Here is a 16,375-nt window from a genome sequence, read left to right on the forward strand (position 1 = left end):
CTGTTTTGTGCGGTTCCACCCCACACCACAGGTGGCAGGAGCAGCTCTTTCTAGCTTATGATTTTCAAGGCAGCGTGTATCTCTATAAGAATCGACCAAATTACTATTAAAGAAGGGGCAATCACCATAGAGTCCGTGACCCTATACCCACGGTTACTCTCTTTAGGAATCCTTCTCTTGTGATTATTCACGTTCAATCGCATAATACGCAAGGAAAAGTTCGCCTCCACGGAAACCCAAGCAGAGCAAAGGCAAACATCAAGTGGGAGTCCTGCTCGCACCCCCGCTCGAGCGCTGAATAGTGCGGCCCACTTGCCGGGCTCCACCCGGAAGTCGTCGCGGCGGCGCGCCGAGATGCTCCATTCTCGCCCGGGCAGCCAGCGTCGTGCGGAGTCTTCTCTCCGGCTGTCTCCTCCCTCGGCCGGCCAGATCCATGGGTCCTCACGGCGACGGCCGGAGCCGGGCTCGGGAGCGGCCAGGTCCAGCGGGGCTGCGGCGCTCCGGGGGCCTCCGGGATGGCGTTGCCGTGTTCGCCACCGTGGCCGCGGTGTTTACCGTCACGCTGCCCCCGTCTGTGCCGGGGGGAGACTCGGGTAAAGTATGCGGGCCGCTGAGTCGGGCTATCCTGGGTCTGCGGGCTCGGGCTTCGCCGCGCGGCTGCAGCAGACCCACCGGAGGGGCTTAGGCGCCTCTCCACTTCCAGGTCGCTCAGCTGGGCCTGGGTTTTGTCTTCCGTCCCTCTCGAGGCCGCAGCTTTACCCAGCCCTCAGTGTATTTCAGACCAGTGGAGTCCCGCATTCCTGGAGAGCGTGATGGTGGCGGAGAGGATGCGCCTGTAACGGAGGAGCAGCTGTGTCCTCCGCGGGGCTGAGTTAGGGAGACAAGCGGAATGTAACCGAGATCGGGGCGGGAGGGTCAGGAGTCAGGCAAGGCTTCCCGGAGACTAGTCAGCCAGGCAAAATATTTGGAGGAGAACCTTTAAGAAAGTGGTGACCAGGTGCATCTTAAAGCGTGCTGCTTCTATGAGAAAGAAAAGCTTGGCCCTGGGTCACTGAAATGATCCGCACACTTGCTCTGTATTTGAGACTGGAAGGAAGGTCCAGGTTGTGATTGGGGTTTTGCTTTACTGCCAAATTAAAGTGATCATCCAGGGATGCCTGGTGGCCATTAGTTTTGTCACAGTGGTGCTGTAACTTCAGGCAGTGAATCTATGCCCTGAACAGACGGTGTATTCTTTGTCACCTCCCAGTTAATGTGAGTCACAAGTCCAGGGCAAGGTCGCAGACCAGGTGGTGGCTGGGTTGCAGTCCTCCCAGGCTGCGTTCGGGGAATGCCTGCTTCTCGGCTCAGTCCAGTTCTTCACTGTGCTGGCCTCCTTACTCTAGCAGACTCTGTCATGAGAAAAAGAGAGCGCCTCTGTCTGACACCTCTGTCATTTCGTGCCCTAATCCTGGAAGTGATATGCCACTGCCCTGTTTTATTCCTGGAAGGCAGTAAATCCAGCGCAGTTCAAGGGGGAGAGGATTACAGCAAGCGTAGGGGATTATTGGGGGCCGTCTTCAGCGCTGCCCACCACATCGAGGACCCTTGATGTTCCATTTTCCACTTCATTACCCTCACTTTTTCTTGTTCTGTTGAACAAATAGGAGTTGTGTTCCATTAGCGTAGTAGAGACCATGTTTCCAAGATTCATATGATAATGGAAATACCTTCGTGTTTGTTTTAACACTGGGAAGCATTCACAAGTTAGGTAGTTTTGTTTCTTGTTTAAAAAAAAAAATAGCTACTTAGAATTGTTTGGGCCTGCAGTATGGGAGTGGGATGAGGAATGATCTCCAGGATTTACTGAGCACTTAACTGGGTATCAGATACTATTCCAAGTACTCGATACAGGCACTGTTGTATCCCTCCCAGCAGCAGTGTTACCTTCCAGTTACAGACCAGGAAACTAGAGCTGGGTCCCAGTTGCAGCAAGGTTCTTTCTCGGCTTGCAGGGAAAGAACCCAAGTAGATTAAGGTTAGAACATGATCTTGTAACCTCTACTCTTTGTGAAAGAAATTTAGGAAATTCTTTGTTAAATCCACCACCACACACATAGTGATATTTAAAGTTTATGTTGTTACCGCATTTTTATTAATACTGCATTTTTTCCCCCAAAAGAGCAAAGTTAATGTATTTACCTTGAGCTACCAAACTTTTCAAGAATTCTCATCTGTTTGTTTAGGTTGATCAAAATAGTGGTTGTTTCTAATTTTTTGATGTTTACTTTGGGGGATGATAAATAAACTTTTCCCACTACATGGCAACACATATGGAAATTTGTTTAACTATAGTTGTGATAATTTTGTTTATGCATTGAATGTACTATTCTCCTTGAATGTTTATGAAATATATTTTCTATCAATAAACAGAACCCATCTCCAAACCAAAATAAAGCATTTATTCTTTTTCCTGTTAGTCCTAATTTAAACTTCATAAATCCATCACATTGTGTGGCTCGCCAAATTATTTTTTGGTCTACTTGACACACACAGTTCACTTAAGAGCAGGAGTGGTATTCTAGTCTTTACTAAGTTTACATGTATGACTGTGTATTTCAAATATAGTGTAGTAAACAGACTTACTATGTGACACTGTAGTAAATAATTAATATTAAAAAGGAAATGTTAAAATCTGTTTGCATGTCACACCACAAAGCTTTGAGTCTTAAATCTTGGGCCTTGATGCCAAAAGGTCTTATTAGACCAGAGAGTTTTGGGAGTATGGTTGGGGAACCTTCCATTAAAACAAAGCCACACAGTGACCACCAGGTAGTTGTGATGCAGGACTTGATTTTGAGGAGACCCTAGTGTAAAGAGTTGGGTGAAAACAAGGACTCCAGAAGCTGTTTGGTGTCTTTTTTTTCTTTTGGTATTCATTTCCTCACATTCAATTTAGAAGCATTATTTTCCTTTCGCTCTTTATCCCAGAGTAGGTACATGATGGGTTTTCAGTAGTGGCAGCTTTTCTATTTGGACTTAAGTTTAACATTTAATAAGAGTTAATGGAAGTTTATTAAATTCTAGATTTATTTTTATAGAATTGCTGATTTTTTTTTGAGACAGGGCCTCACTATGTAGTCCAGCATGGCCTTGAACTTAATACATAGCCCAGGCCAGCCTGGAATTTGCAATGATCTTCCTGCCTCAGCCTCCTGAGTGCTGAGATTATTGGCTTGTGCCACCACACCCGGCAGTTAAAAGGGTCTTTTTTTTTTTTTTTTCATTTTTATTGGTACCAGGGATCGAACTGGCGACTGCCTGCTTGCAAGGCAGGCACTTATGCTGCTGAGCTAAATCCCTAGCCCCAAGCATATTTTTTTTTTTTTTTGTCTTTTTCTTTTTATCGGTACCGGGGATCGAACTGAACTCACGACTGCCTGCTTGCAAGTCAGGCGCTTATGCTGCTGAGCTAAACCTCCAGCCCCCAAGTGTCATTTTTTTAAGAGGTAAAGCTAAGCTAGAGAAAATCAGCTATTTTTTTCTTGTTAAATGAGAATGAATAACAAAAACTAAAGAGTCAGGATCAGAGGACAGAGCTAACCCAGTCTGGAGTAAAACTAAAATCCTGCTGTGAGTAGTTTCCAAGGGAAGAATTGTACACATTTTGGGCCGCAAACAGTTTTTGTGATGTTATGTGCCTGTACACCACTGCTCAGGAAGCTGACTCAAGAAGATTGCAACTTCCATGTCCAGCCTAGGCAATTTAGACCTGGCTCAACAAAAACTAAAAAGGTCAGGGGTGTGGCTCAGTGGTAGAGTACCTGCCTGGCTTGTGAGAGGCCTGGTTTGGTTCCTAGCAATGACTGGGGTGGGGTGAGGGAGTAGAGCTCAAGATACAAAGGTACCTTGGTTTCCAGGAAGCTGGCCCACTTGTGCTCTTCAGTAGAGGACCAAAAGGTGGATGCCATGGGGCTTCAGCAACCAATCATTCGCCAAAAGCTCTGTGCCCTGCTTGAGTTAAACTCTTGGTGTATGGCCAAAGGAGGGAAAGGCAGTGTCACCTTGGCAGGATCCAGGAATGGATGAGAAAATATTTTCAAACCCGGTTGGAGAATGATGACAACTAGCCAGAATAGGAGGCATCTATAAGAGTGTCAATGGGTGGGGCGGGTCCTACAGAGGAGACTGAAGCGATTGGCTCTGCTTGGGATGGAGGTGTGTGAGGAAAGGAGGTGACCCAGACTTTGATGTAGGGGAGGTTGCTGGGAAAACATTCAGGGGTGGGAGGAGGAAGCTAGTAATGAAAGGTGCAAAGGGGGGCGGGCACCCCAGCGGTCCAGTGGGCAAGGGGTTTCACTGGGTAGCCCAGGTGTCAGGGACTCAAGCCTACGACAGCGACCTTGAATGACTTGCTAAGGAATCTGAACTTCATTCGCTAAGGGAAGTGCAACCACCAAGATGTTAGGTAGGCACTGGATCAGCCATGTCAGTGGGGACGGGCGTGAGGGCAGCGGTAGTAAATAATTTCTGCATAGAGAGAACCTAAAGCCTTACCCACTAAGTAGACTGCTATAGTACAGGCCAGAGCAGGAAAAGGTCTGAATTGAATGTGGCATGGTAGGAAAATGGAAATTAGTACTTTTCTAAGTAGTTGCTTTAACAAATCTTCCAAACTGACTGATTTCTGACATTGTACTGCACTACAGTGTAAAGGAAGGAGTCAGAAATGCTCCCTGTTCTCTGGGTACTTAAAATGTTAGCAGATGGGCATTGAATTCCTGCATCATAATTTTTAGTAATACTAACAGGACCTATATATAAAGAATGTAATGAGTCAATTGTTTGGGAAAATGTGCTATCATAGAGTTTATTAAAAGAACCTAGATGGGAATTGCTTGATGATATCTGACCTAATTAATGCAGACAAGGACACATGGCGCATTTATGTGTCCTAAGGGTGCTTGTTCATAGCTGGAAACCTTGAGAGAACACAGCACATTACATTAATGCAGTGTGAAAGTGTTTCTATATGAGCAAGTGAAGAGGACTTTTAGGAGGGAAAACAAGTGTTTTTTTAAAAACCCAAGTTCACCTGTATTTCCGCCTACCAGTTATTAAAAATGATCAGAGATAGTTTGTTCAGTGAGACCTAAGGGGGGAAGTATTCTTAAGACTATTTCATGCTGCTAAATCTCTACAGATTTAGTTTGATCCAGTCAAATTAATGCAAAACCCCCATGCAAGCATTTGGATTTTGGAAACTTGGGAGGAGTGTCGTTCTGTAATAGTAATTATTGGTTTTACATTATTTTTTCACAGGGGAGCTGATCACAGCTGCACATGAGCTTGGAGTAAGTATTAGTTTTATTGTTTAATCAATGCTCTCATTAACAGTGTTAGGAATTAAGAAAGTTTAATTAAGCATGGAATAAAGTAGATTAATTTATTTTCAAACCCTAGTTTTTAGTAACTTATAAGTACAGTATGTGACAATTTACTTTAAGTTTTAAATCCAATTAAACTCAATTGTAAGGCAAAGCCTCTACTATATATACGGTAGCTGGCCTATTATCACCCCAAATTTTGTTTAAGCTGTGGAGAATAAAATAAATCGGGTTACAGCTTTAATAAGTTTATTATTTAATAAACTTTATTATCATGCATGATCCCTTTAGGCAAGACCTTAGGACTGTCAGCATGGTAGTAATCCAATAGCAGTGTGGTCCTTTCAACTTTCTAGGCAAGACAATGTTGTAGAACCTGCTTTCTTTCAGTTGGCTTTGAAATGATCCTGGTACTGTGAACCCAGAGGACAAACTGCGGACCAGCTGACAGTGAAATATGTTGCCTTTTCTCCAGGTGACTCCCCATGTAGGGGACACTGGCAAATCCACTAACAAAGATACATATTTGTATTGGTGCAAGAGCGTCCCCATAGGGAGGTACACTTGTCACTTGTAGTCATGGGTACTTGTGACTTCCTGAAAAGAGGGCTGCTTTGGATTCAAGCCAGTGTACCTCCTTGCCCAGATGCACCCTTCTAACGTGCTGATTTCCCATAGGTTGCGCATCCTCCTGGCTACCCTTTGTTCACACTAGTGGCTAAGCTGGCAATGACACTGTGGCCTTTTGGGACTGTTGCCTACCGGGTCAATCTTCTCTGTGGCTTCTTTGGAGCAGTGGCTGCAGCATTACTGTTTTTCACCGTTTTCAGGTACAGTAGTTGAGTTAAAATCAAATTTGAGTAACTGGAGCTGTGGTTGCTTAGGGTCTAGAGACCTGCCAAGGGGCTCCCTAAGGCCTGTGACTTCACTGTGGGCATATACTGTTCCTCTGGGTCCGTGTGAGTCCACACATGATTGCACAGTTGGTTCTGCTTTGTAAGGTGGAGTGAAGTCTCTCTGGTTAGGCAGAACTAATGCAGTTTGTCATTTTAGGGGGATGCAGATGGGCTAGTTTAATCCAACAGTATGAAGTTCATCGTTTGGTAAATGGTAAATGTCATTTAATTACTCACAACACTGCTACAGCCAACGGCCCATCAATTGGGCCTGAATCTGCACCTGTTATGTTCTAAATACTCTAAATGTAAGTGTGTGATATACTTTTTGAAATGAAGTTGTTGGCCAAGAAAGTGACATTTGGGATGTAGTGTGTTAAGGTTTCACTTTGTCCTGTGGTGGCCCTGCCTACCTCCCTAATGGAAAGCTTTCTCAGTGCTGGAGCCACTCACTTTTGAAAATCAGGTCATTAGTTTAGGTTATTGGTTAGCTCCTTTGTCTTTCATGGTTTTGTGTCCTTTATTTTTAACTTGGTCTAACCAACCCCAAGAAGGATGATAATGAAAAGCACAAATTATGCTCAGTGAAAAGGGAAAAATAAAGCACTTCTTCCAAAAACTTGGGACTCTTTTGGATTTTTAAAAAAGCAAATCATTTTTGTATGTAAATATAGTATAATTTAAATAGACATGATTTCAAATGTTATTTCTTGGAGATCAACATTTATAATGTAGTAGCCATAATACTGTCTTTCAGCTAAATTCTTTCCAAATTCCCTGGAAGTAAACATTAACATAATTATAACTCTAAAGTTTATATTTAAATCTACTTGTAGAGAGTTTTCAGATTCAAATAGTCTAATTGTTGATCATTTACTAAATTTTTATCTATATAGTTTATTTTTGTTTAATCTTACTTGTTTTCTGTGGCAGCCAAATCTTTATGAAAAACAAAATAACACCTCTGGATTGATTAGTGTTATGCATATATACTCTAAGTGGCTAGGATAATTTTGATTAGAATTACTTCTTCCAAGTCTTATATAATTAAGATTTATAAATATTTCCATTAACAGAGATGTTAAGCTTTTTTTCTATAAATATCTTTGTTGAAATTTGGAACTTAATCCATTCTATATTGAATGTGTAAACTGTTCGTTTTCTCAAGACATTTAAAGACTTAACACATATTTCAGTAGTTCATCTGGTTTTTAGATCTTTTATATAGCATATACATGTATTTAAATGTTACATAAATATGTACTTTTTAGCAAATGAAGTGATTCATTTTCTAAAACTTTTCCATGTTTTTTAAGATATTGGTGATGCTGTGCCATATGAAAACCACTATAAGAATTATATACAAAAATCTTTTCAGAATCAGCTTTGATATAATTTTCTTTTGTGTTGTCTCCATTTAAAAACAGGCTTTATTATCATGCTGATCATATGATGTTTAGAAAGCTAGTCTATGACCCTTTTCTTTTAATATACTGGATTAACTATAAATTTTTTATGCGTGCTGATGTGTTTTAAGTCAAAATTCTAATACTCTTAAATGGGGTATTTGAGTGGCTTCACTACTAGACTACTTTGGGAAAGTTTCTTTCTTTCCAAAAAGAGATCTAACAATATTATCTCTTCCATATATTTTAATATGAAAATACATCATTATTTTGTACAATTGACAAGGTACACGTCCTTGGGGAACAACCTAGTTCAAGTGGCAGCTCTATTCTGTCAAACAATAGGCCCCCTCTGCAAGGGAGAAGCCATCTCTATGGTAATAGGACTAACAGTAGCCTATTGATTGAGTGGAAGAAGACGTTATACAGTGTCAGCTGGCTTGTTACAATTTCATTTGTCGTATGACCTGAACTTAACCCCTGAAACCTTTCTCCTGTGAACATAAACCCAGCAGCAGGACAGTTTTTGTACAGCCATTACAGTGATGGCTTTTTCTCAGTCTAACACACAGGAAGTTCATTCCTTCCCAGGTTGACTCCTTCACCAGAATCTGTTTAGGAGACAGTTCCCGACATCATTCATTTAGAGACTACATCATCATTCCATCCTGCTGAATATCGGAGGGTTTGATCCAGGAAACAGTTTAATGCTTTCTTTCGCCCATCACTTAAGAGAGCATTACTGTACACATGGGATTAGTGCTGACTGGTGTGCAGGAAATTAAATCTTTTAACAGGTTTAGGTTTTCTTTTTTTTTTCAGGTAATTGTTCACATAGCATTCACTATGTTTAGCTCTTGGGGTGGACATAAAGACCTTCTATACCTTTTAAACAAAGATTGTATTTTAAAAGCAAATTTCTGTTTAAATGTGTTGATGTTAAAAGCTCCATTTTTTTTCAGTAAACACGACTTAGACTGAAAGACCAATTTATTCCTTGTTTCCAATTACTATGTAATTTTTGCTTTTCTTGCATCTTTCTCTTGCTTTTCAAAGCCATAAGATGTCATTAACACTGTATTTTTGTCAATCTTCCCTAATGGCTGGGCAAGGACTCATTTCTATTTGCTTTCCTCTGAGCTAGAAAGCATGAGTAAAACATCACTGTGAAAGCTTTGTCGTTGTGGTTTATTGAATTAAAAATAGTAAGATTATGGCAGTTTCTGCATTTATTTATGGATTGTCTCCTTCAGAGGCATTTTTAAGCATGCATTATGTTAGATGAGTTTAATACATTTCTTTTATATGAAATAATATGCGTTTAATTCAGGTACCTATCTGTATATTTAAGCTATATAATGAAGTTAGGGATTTATGGAAAGTGGAATTTTATATTTTAAGACCCTTGAAGTAAATGATTTTTAATTTAATAGTATACTTAGAGTGTTTTATTCTATTGAATTTCACAAATCCTATTAGTATAAAATTAAAAAGTTGTAAGTAATATAAATCACAAATATGAACACCATTTACTTTTGCTGGATACTTGAATTTTAGAATTGTTCTTCGGAAAACATAAAAGAGCCAGTGTAGTAAATAGGGAGGAGCCCTGAAGTCGCTGTCCCCCGGCATCTCCGTGCTTACATTTTATGTGCTCTGGAGTCACTGAAAGAGAAGGGGTGTAATGACAGCATTGCATGGTGATACTTTATTGCAGAGAAGAGGTAACTTGTGTATGCTCTCAGATGAGAGCACGTTGTAGCTGTTTTAGCAGTTACAGAACAGGGACTATATTCCTAACAGGCCTGAGCGTCAGCGTATCCTTTTCAGCTACTAGCGGCCACATGAACTGTGGACGGGATGAAGCAGAGAGGTAGCAAGTTTGAGCTCAGTCTGGGCAGTTTAGACCTTAGCTAGACCCTGACTAAAACTAAAAAAAAAACCACAAAAACGGGCTGAGAATGTAGCTCCATGCAAAAGCCCTGAGTTCAATCCCCACTAAGTTCAAGAAAAAAGAAAAGTGTGTTGAACATTTGTGTGTTGAAAGTAAAACTCTTAGTTTTTATAATCAAAATATGGTATATTTTTAAAAGTAAGATAAAGTCAACATTTAATTAACATTTTTTCAATTTTTTTTTCTAAAAGGCACTATTTTTGGAAGCTTGCATAAAAATACTAATACCACTAACATTGTGTAGCAAGAAGCCGTATCTCTGAAGGTCAAGTAGGTTCCCTAGAATATATAAATATTAATGGGTATATTGAAACTATGCCTGTGTACTACAGAGAACTTAGCAGTTTCAACCATTCTTAAATATCTCCTGGCAGATTATTTTATGTCCATAGGTCCTGTACAGGACTTTGTCATTTTCATGTTACATATTTCTAAATCTTACGTTGCTGCTAAGAATTAATTTGATTATAGTTTTGGAAAGCAAGTATGTGATTCTGGGCCCATGTCTACTGTTCTTATAGCTTCTGCTAGGATTCCATTCAATAAAGAATAGAAAATTAAAATGCCATACCTTAGAGAATGCAGAATCTCCTGCTTAAGGGACATTTGGATTTTCCAGCTCAAAGAGTATTTTAGATTATTGCCATAGAGAATAATGTGAAGCTCTTCCTAATTTCAGAAGTAACTATGCATAAGTAACAAATAGTCGCTAAGTTTTTGTAGTTGGAGAAGAATGGGAAGTACTGGAGCATTAATTTCCATTCAGGAGAATATCTGTCTTGATCCCTGGTTAATTGATCATATATTTCCCCCGTGCTTGTATTAAAATTGCATTGACTTAGACTGGTTAAGCATATTAAGAGCTTGGTTCATTTGCATTTTCTTATAAGTAGACGGACATATTAGGCTCAAATAGCAGCGCTTCGTTTTGAAGGGAAAAAAGCAGGGCAAAAACTCTTTTAAGACTGTAGAGTCTTTTCTGACAGCTAGTCAGAGTTAGAATTAGCTCAAGGAAATGGTAGTAATGCACTGGCTGGCCTAATCCCTTTGATATCACCAGGTATCCTCCTGTTCATGGGTTAATTGCTTTAAAAGCGAAGGCAATATTCTGAGCGGTGGGCCGCTTCACCTTTTCACAGCTGTTACCATTGAGTGACAACTAAATCCCATGTGTAAGATGAGGAAGAGCTCAATCTCCAATTGGGAGAAAATTTATGTAAACCGCAATCCCTTCAGAATGTGCGGAAGTCATAGACTTTCTTGATTTACTCTGCTTTTCCCAGAAAGCTCTATTGTTCACTTTCCTAAGTCCCATCAACCCTTTGTAGCAGAATATCACAGCGGCAGCAGATAGCTTGAAATATATAAATGCTATCATAGCTCTGATTAATAGCAGTGCTTATGAGTCAAGTCTGATAACAGTGCAGCTCTCCACTCAATTTCAGATACTGCTAATGGAATCTGTCTTCTCCAATTGTAATATGAGAAGGCCTAATTTGCCATGGAGCTTGGAGCTGTCACCAGTAGGGGATTGTGGGGTCAGATGGGAGCTGCCAGGTTTTTGCCCTGCAGCTTGTATCTCTCACTTTGAATAGAGCAGCCCCCTGCCTGCCAGTTAGCTGATAGGCCGCCGTGGGGTTTATGGCACTACGTACAATAGGGAAGGGCTCCATAGGCTGACTTGATAATTGTGAAGCTAGCTCATATTTCCACAGCTACTGTGCTGCATAATTTCTAATAAGTGGTTTTAACAAATGTCAGATTATGAAAAGTTTCCTCAATTACAAAAACTTATAAAACATTTAAATTACTAAATCTGTTTCCTGCCGAGATCTTGCCACTGGAACTAGTCATCAGTTATTATGGCTATCCTGATAAATGCATATATTTCTTTAAATTTCAAGTAAAATTATAGGTCATAAGTCATATAAGCTTGCTGCTTTTCAGAGCCATAAAAATACAAAACAATCTTAAGGTGTTAAAATACTAAGATACACTTTATAGCTTTGCGTAAGACCATTTAAATATTGTTGAGTTGGCTAGTATTGCTAGTAGAGTTAATTCCGCACACTATTCTGTTGGCGTTAGTTATTGGGATGTTTTAAGTTTACTTTAGACACTTTTCACTTCTTAATACTGTAAAATTTCGTAGCATCTCCTAAGTCTGGTTAAAAAGGACAAGTTGCGAGGAGACTCTGCAGCAGCATGTCTGGGGCTGAGAGGCTGGAGTATACTTTTCAACGATTTCCCTTTTATTGCTAAGTGCAAAATACACTGTCAAGATTGAAAACAGGCTCATCCTGAGAGCTTGTGTGTTTTTACTCATTTCTACCTAAATCAATTAAAATTCGTAATTTGGGGGTTAAACAAGGCTGCCCTTCAAGAAGCTGTTGCCTCCCACCGTGCAGGTTCTTTGGCATACCACGAAAACTTGGTAAAGCCGGAGAAGGACTCCTGTAGACAAGTTCAGTGTGGCCTAGTTTAGGTGTCATTTGATGGGGTAGGATAAAATGAAGTATTTTAAACCTTGAAAAACTTTATCATTATTACTTGCTAAATGAATCATAACTCTAATTTAAATCGGGTGATTACATTTATGAAAGCTATTCATAATCTTGTTCCTTCCATTTCAGTTGTGCTTTTATCCTTTTTGAAGGCTTTAAAAATACTTCCCCCGGGGTCATGTAGTGGTTTTAAATCGGGAATAATACTTTGTACTTTTCCTACTAGAGGACTGGTAGTTAATATTTATGTAGCTGAAAGTTCAGGGTGGAAACAGTTTTCCTTTTGATCAATTTTTGTGAAATAGAACTAACCTGGGTAGGATTTCATCTGGAGTGATAGTAAATTTGTATGAAGTGTGGAAAAAGGACTCATTTACCAATTTATTAAAGATAGAAATGTTTTTTAAAAAATTGGCTCCAGAGATAGAACTTTACCTCAATTACTGATTTATGTTCATTAGATCTAAATGTGCAGATGCAGCGATTCAGGTCCCACTGCCCTCTCGACAGCTGCTGCAGAGCACTTGGCACATATGAGATGCCCAGCGCCCCTTGCTGAAGCAATGCTGAGTGAACTCCACTGAAAAAACAGCTTCAGCAGTACCTAGGGCTCTGTAGCTGACCTCCCCCTTCCCAGAGTGACCACTCACAGGTAGACCAGAAAGCTAAGTACTCGCTGGCGATTATGCAATTGATCCAGAAGGGAACAGTTACATCGGCTTCATGAATGACACCCAGAAAGCTAAGAACGCAGAGAGGAGAGAATGATAGATATGCTGTTCACTGCATCCTATTTCACCAGACACCTTTTCTACAGGCTGCTGCCCCTTTTGGTCGCCAGTATGAGTTGGCACTAACAGTAGCTCATTAAATACTGGTATTCATATGCTGCATGGAGACCAACCAACTCCGAGTCCACTCACCTCAAAAAGGAGCTCTTGGTAGAGACGGAGGGTAGTGCAGGGCTCTTTGCATGTATGTAACTCTGAAGACAAATACTTCCATGGATTTGAGGAGGCACATCCAATGTGTGCTCAGAAGGAATTGCAGGTTTTTGTTATTTGCCTTTTGATTGAGGGTTAGACAAACATGTGACTACACATAAAAATCAAATACCGTGTAGTGGAAAGAAAAATAGACCTTGTCATCAATAGCAAACCTGTGTCAGTGGTATAAATTGTAACCTTTTCTGATTTATCCATTGTGTCAACAGAGGAACACCGTTCTATCAGGGAGAAAACTGCTGTACCACCAGTACCTTTGTAGGAGTCTTCTCTAGGTCTCATGGGTTTTGTGGGCCACAAAGCAGGCAGTTCTGTTTTAGCCAGAGAATTCTGATGCTCACACATCTTAGCACACTCTCCATAGCAGCAGATCTTCCTTTGCCTGGTGGACAGTTCCTGTCATTTGCATTATCTGAGAAAGGTTTAAAATCCTTAACTGGTCTCTTCGTATAGTATGTCTGTCTTCATTGTATACAAACTGGACTTCTGGAAAGAGAACTGCATTCTTTTAGTGTTATCCTAAACAAAAGGAAGATTTATTCACTGCAGACACACTACACTGTATACTTCATATATAAAATAGTACACTTACGTGAAATAATGACATGGATTTGATATATTGAATTATTATCACTTTTTTCTTTTATTTTGAGATCTTAAAACTAAGTATGCACTTCTAACAGTATATAAAATTTGATTTTGAGCATTGGTATCAATATGTGACTATTTCTTACAATATAATAGTCACATCATTAAAATTATAGCAGTTCTGAAATGTAATATCTGATCTTTTTATATGAACTCATGAGATTTTATATTTCTGTAAGTCAGGTTAGAGTCTAAATATATGCATTTCATTTGAAGCAAAACATGCTTTGGTTGCTCTGTGAATCTTTTTCTCATTTTTTTCCTCATATCCAATCCATCATAAAGTACTAAGTCAAAATAATGTAGACTAATTGCAGTGTATTAGTTCTGGTAAGGAGTTCTCATTTACCACTTCATTGACATTTGACATCTTTTTCTCAGTTTACTACTTATTGTTAAACTAATTTAACAATTTCAGTAGAAATAATTGTGTCTTTTAATTTGAGTGGACAAATTATAAAATTTTACTTTAGCAGAGTTACTAGTTCTTCAGTTGCTTTAAAAAATTATAACAAGAATGCTTGTTTAATAGAATTACATGGAAATTGAAGTAGGGCTCCTGGATTGTCAGATAAAAGCACTGTGTTTTGATTATACCATTTTCATTTTTTAAAAACTTATCGTCACACTTAATGAACCAGACATCCTGACACATCCAGAATCCCAGTCCTTTGCAAGGCTGAGGCCAGACAATCACAAGTTGAAGGCTGCACTGGGCAACTTAGTGAGACTATGTCTAAAGCAAACATACAAAAAAATCTTTACACTTACTTGGCCTATTGATAGGTGATAGTAGTTTTCTTTGTGTTATTTTGGGGGTACTTAGATATATAGCTTATCTGTATATTAGCATTTATTAGAAATATAAAATAGCTTGTTTTGTGGGCTGAGGTCCATAATTTCATTTAAAAGTTACATTTAAATAATAATGTCGGATTGCATGTCCCTTCCATTTATTTATTTATTTACTTGGGTTTTTGAGATAGCATCTCACTATGTGGTGCAGGCTGACTTTGAATTCACAGTGATCCTCCTGCCTCAGCCTCCTGAGGGCTGGGATTACAAGTGTGTACCACCACCCTACCCATTTATTTTTAAAAGAAAGATTACTTAGCAAGAAATTAGAACTTTCAGTTCACTTAATAATAGTGTTATATACAGGAAGATTTCTGAAACTTTTGTATTCTACTTATATAAAAAGTTTTTAATATATGTTACAGCCTTTCCAGGTATGCTGAATTTATAGGGTATGCATTCTGGTTAGAGTTATTGCCAAAAAGAGACTGTAACTGACCTGTCTCATCACTCACAGGACAGCCTTGCATTGATAGGAATGACAGGTGACCGCACTGGGGCCAAGGTTCCAGTCATCAAAAAGGACCCTGGTTCTTTGGCACCCGGGATTCTCTGTAGGAGACTTGAGTGGCTGCAGGCAGTGCTCACTACTTCTCCCGCTGAGTAGGTCTGAGACTAGATTTGCCTCAAGACAGCTTTCATAAGGTCACTAGGCCCCCAGTCCTCGGTGTCTTCTCTATCTCAGACATGTGGGGGCCTTACTGACACGAGAGGGTCAGTGATGTCTGGCTCAATAAAACAGCAAACGGGACTTTGAAGATGGTTAGATTTAAGTTGAGATCATTAGACACCACTGCTGTTAGGAGCCCATTGAAAACTTAAAGTGTTTCTACAATTAAAAAAAATATATATGTAAGTGGGAACTTTTAAGTTTAGAAGAGTTCATTTTTCTAGAAATACATACAATACACTAAAGTGTCAATGTAGCTATTTAGTGGTGTCAAGAATCCAAAATAACTTTCTTGACTTTTTAATACCTTGTGTAGAAGGTTTTAAATTCTTCCAATCTAGTGTATCTATTGTGTTTTGATTTGGTTACAGTTAAAAACTCATCTCTCGTGGGGTCATTTTAAAAATATATAGAAAAATCCGTGTGTTCCTTACCATTCAGTCCACTGACTCTCATGAGATCAGAGAGGCAGCCATCCTGGGCGCAGGGAAGGGGCCTGCGCCGCCGACAGCGAGTGGAGAAGGAGGACGGTCAGCCAGAGGCGCGGTAGTGCTCCCGAGGCACAGATCACAATCCTGGGGAGCCCTGGGCCTGCGGAAACAGTCAGAATACAAAGACACCCACGCGAGGCAGTGCTGCCGAAGCTTGATGTGCATTAGGGAAGAAACGAAGCCACCTGGGGACGGCGCACAGCCCCGGAAAGAACTGACTGTGGACGGAGGAGTTTCTGCTGCGTTTAGAGGCACAGAAGGGCCATCGAGGGCGGGGACTGCGGGATGGAAAGCGCAAGCTCAGGTCTGTTTTGGATCCTGAGCCCTGAAGGGCAGACAGCTCATCGTGAGGTCCCCTCGGGTTGCCGGAGAGCGGTGGAGGGAGGAGGATCAGCAGCTCGCCGCTGCTCCCCAGGAGGAAGCAGTGATGGTGGGGTGGCCCGGAGGAGTTTCGCCTGCCGGAGCACACCGGGCAGGGCCGCCCGGGGGCCTGGGCCGTGGGGTGTGCCCAGGCGGCTGCAGGGGCCTCATCTGAAACCGGTGGCGTGCTTCTTTGGGAGCAGAATTTCTTCTTTTTCCAA

At 40.6% G+C, this 16,375-nt stretch overlaps 1 protein-coding gene across 2 annotated transcripts in view; it reads left to right on the forward strand.

Annotated features, from left to right (window-relative positions):
• The first annotated feature begins 332 nt into the window (after positions 1-332).
• Positions 333-16,375, forward strand: part of Tmem260 (transmembrane protein 260) — a 55,621-nt gene continuing 39,578 nt past the window's right edge. The window contains exons 1-3 of one of the 2 annotated variants that reach the window (XM_023566080.2): positions 333-593; positions 5,302-5,333; positions 6,045-6,196. In XM_023566080.2, coding sequence (XP_023421848.1) covers positions 434-593; positions 5,302-5,333; positions 6,045-6,196 — 344 coding nt within the window. In that variant the 5' untranslated portion in view covers positions 333-433. The remainder of the gene's footprint in view (positions 594-5,301; positions 5,334-6,044; positions 6,197-16,375) is intronic. The other variant, XM_003472493.5, reaches the window with a different exon arrangement.

The sequence above is a fragment of the Cavia porcellus genome, unplaced genomic scaffold (assembly GCF_034190915.1).
Source record: "Cavia porcellus strain 051 isolate PalLab524CR breed Dunkin Hartley unplaced genomic scaffold, mCavPor4.1 scaffold_31, whole genome shotgun sequence".
Taxonomy (NCBI): Eukaryota; Metazoa; Chordata; class Mammalia; order Rodentia; family Caviidae; genus Cavia; species Cavia porcellus.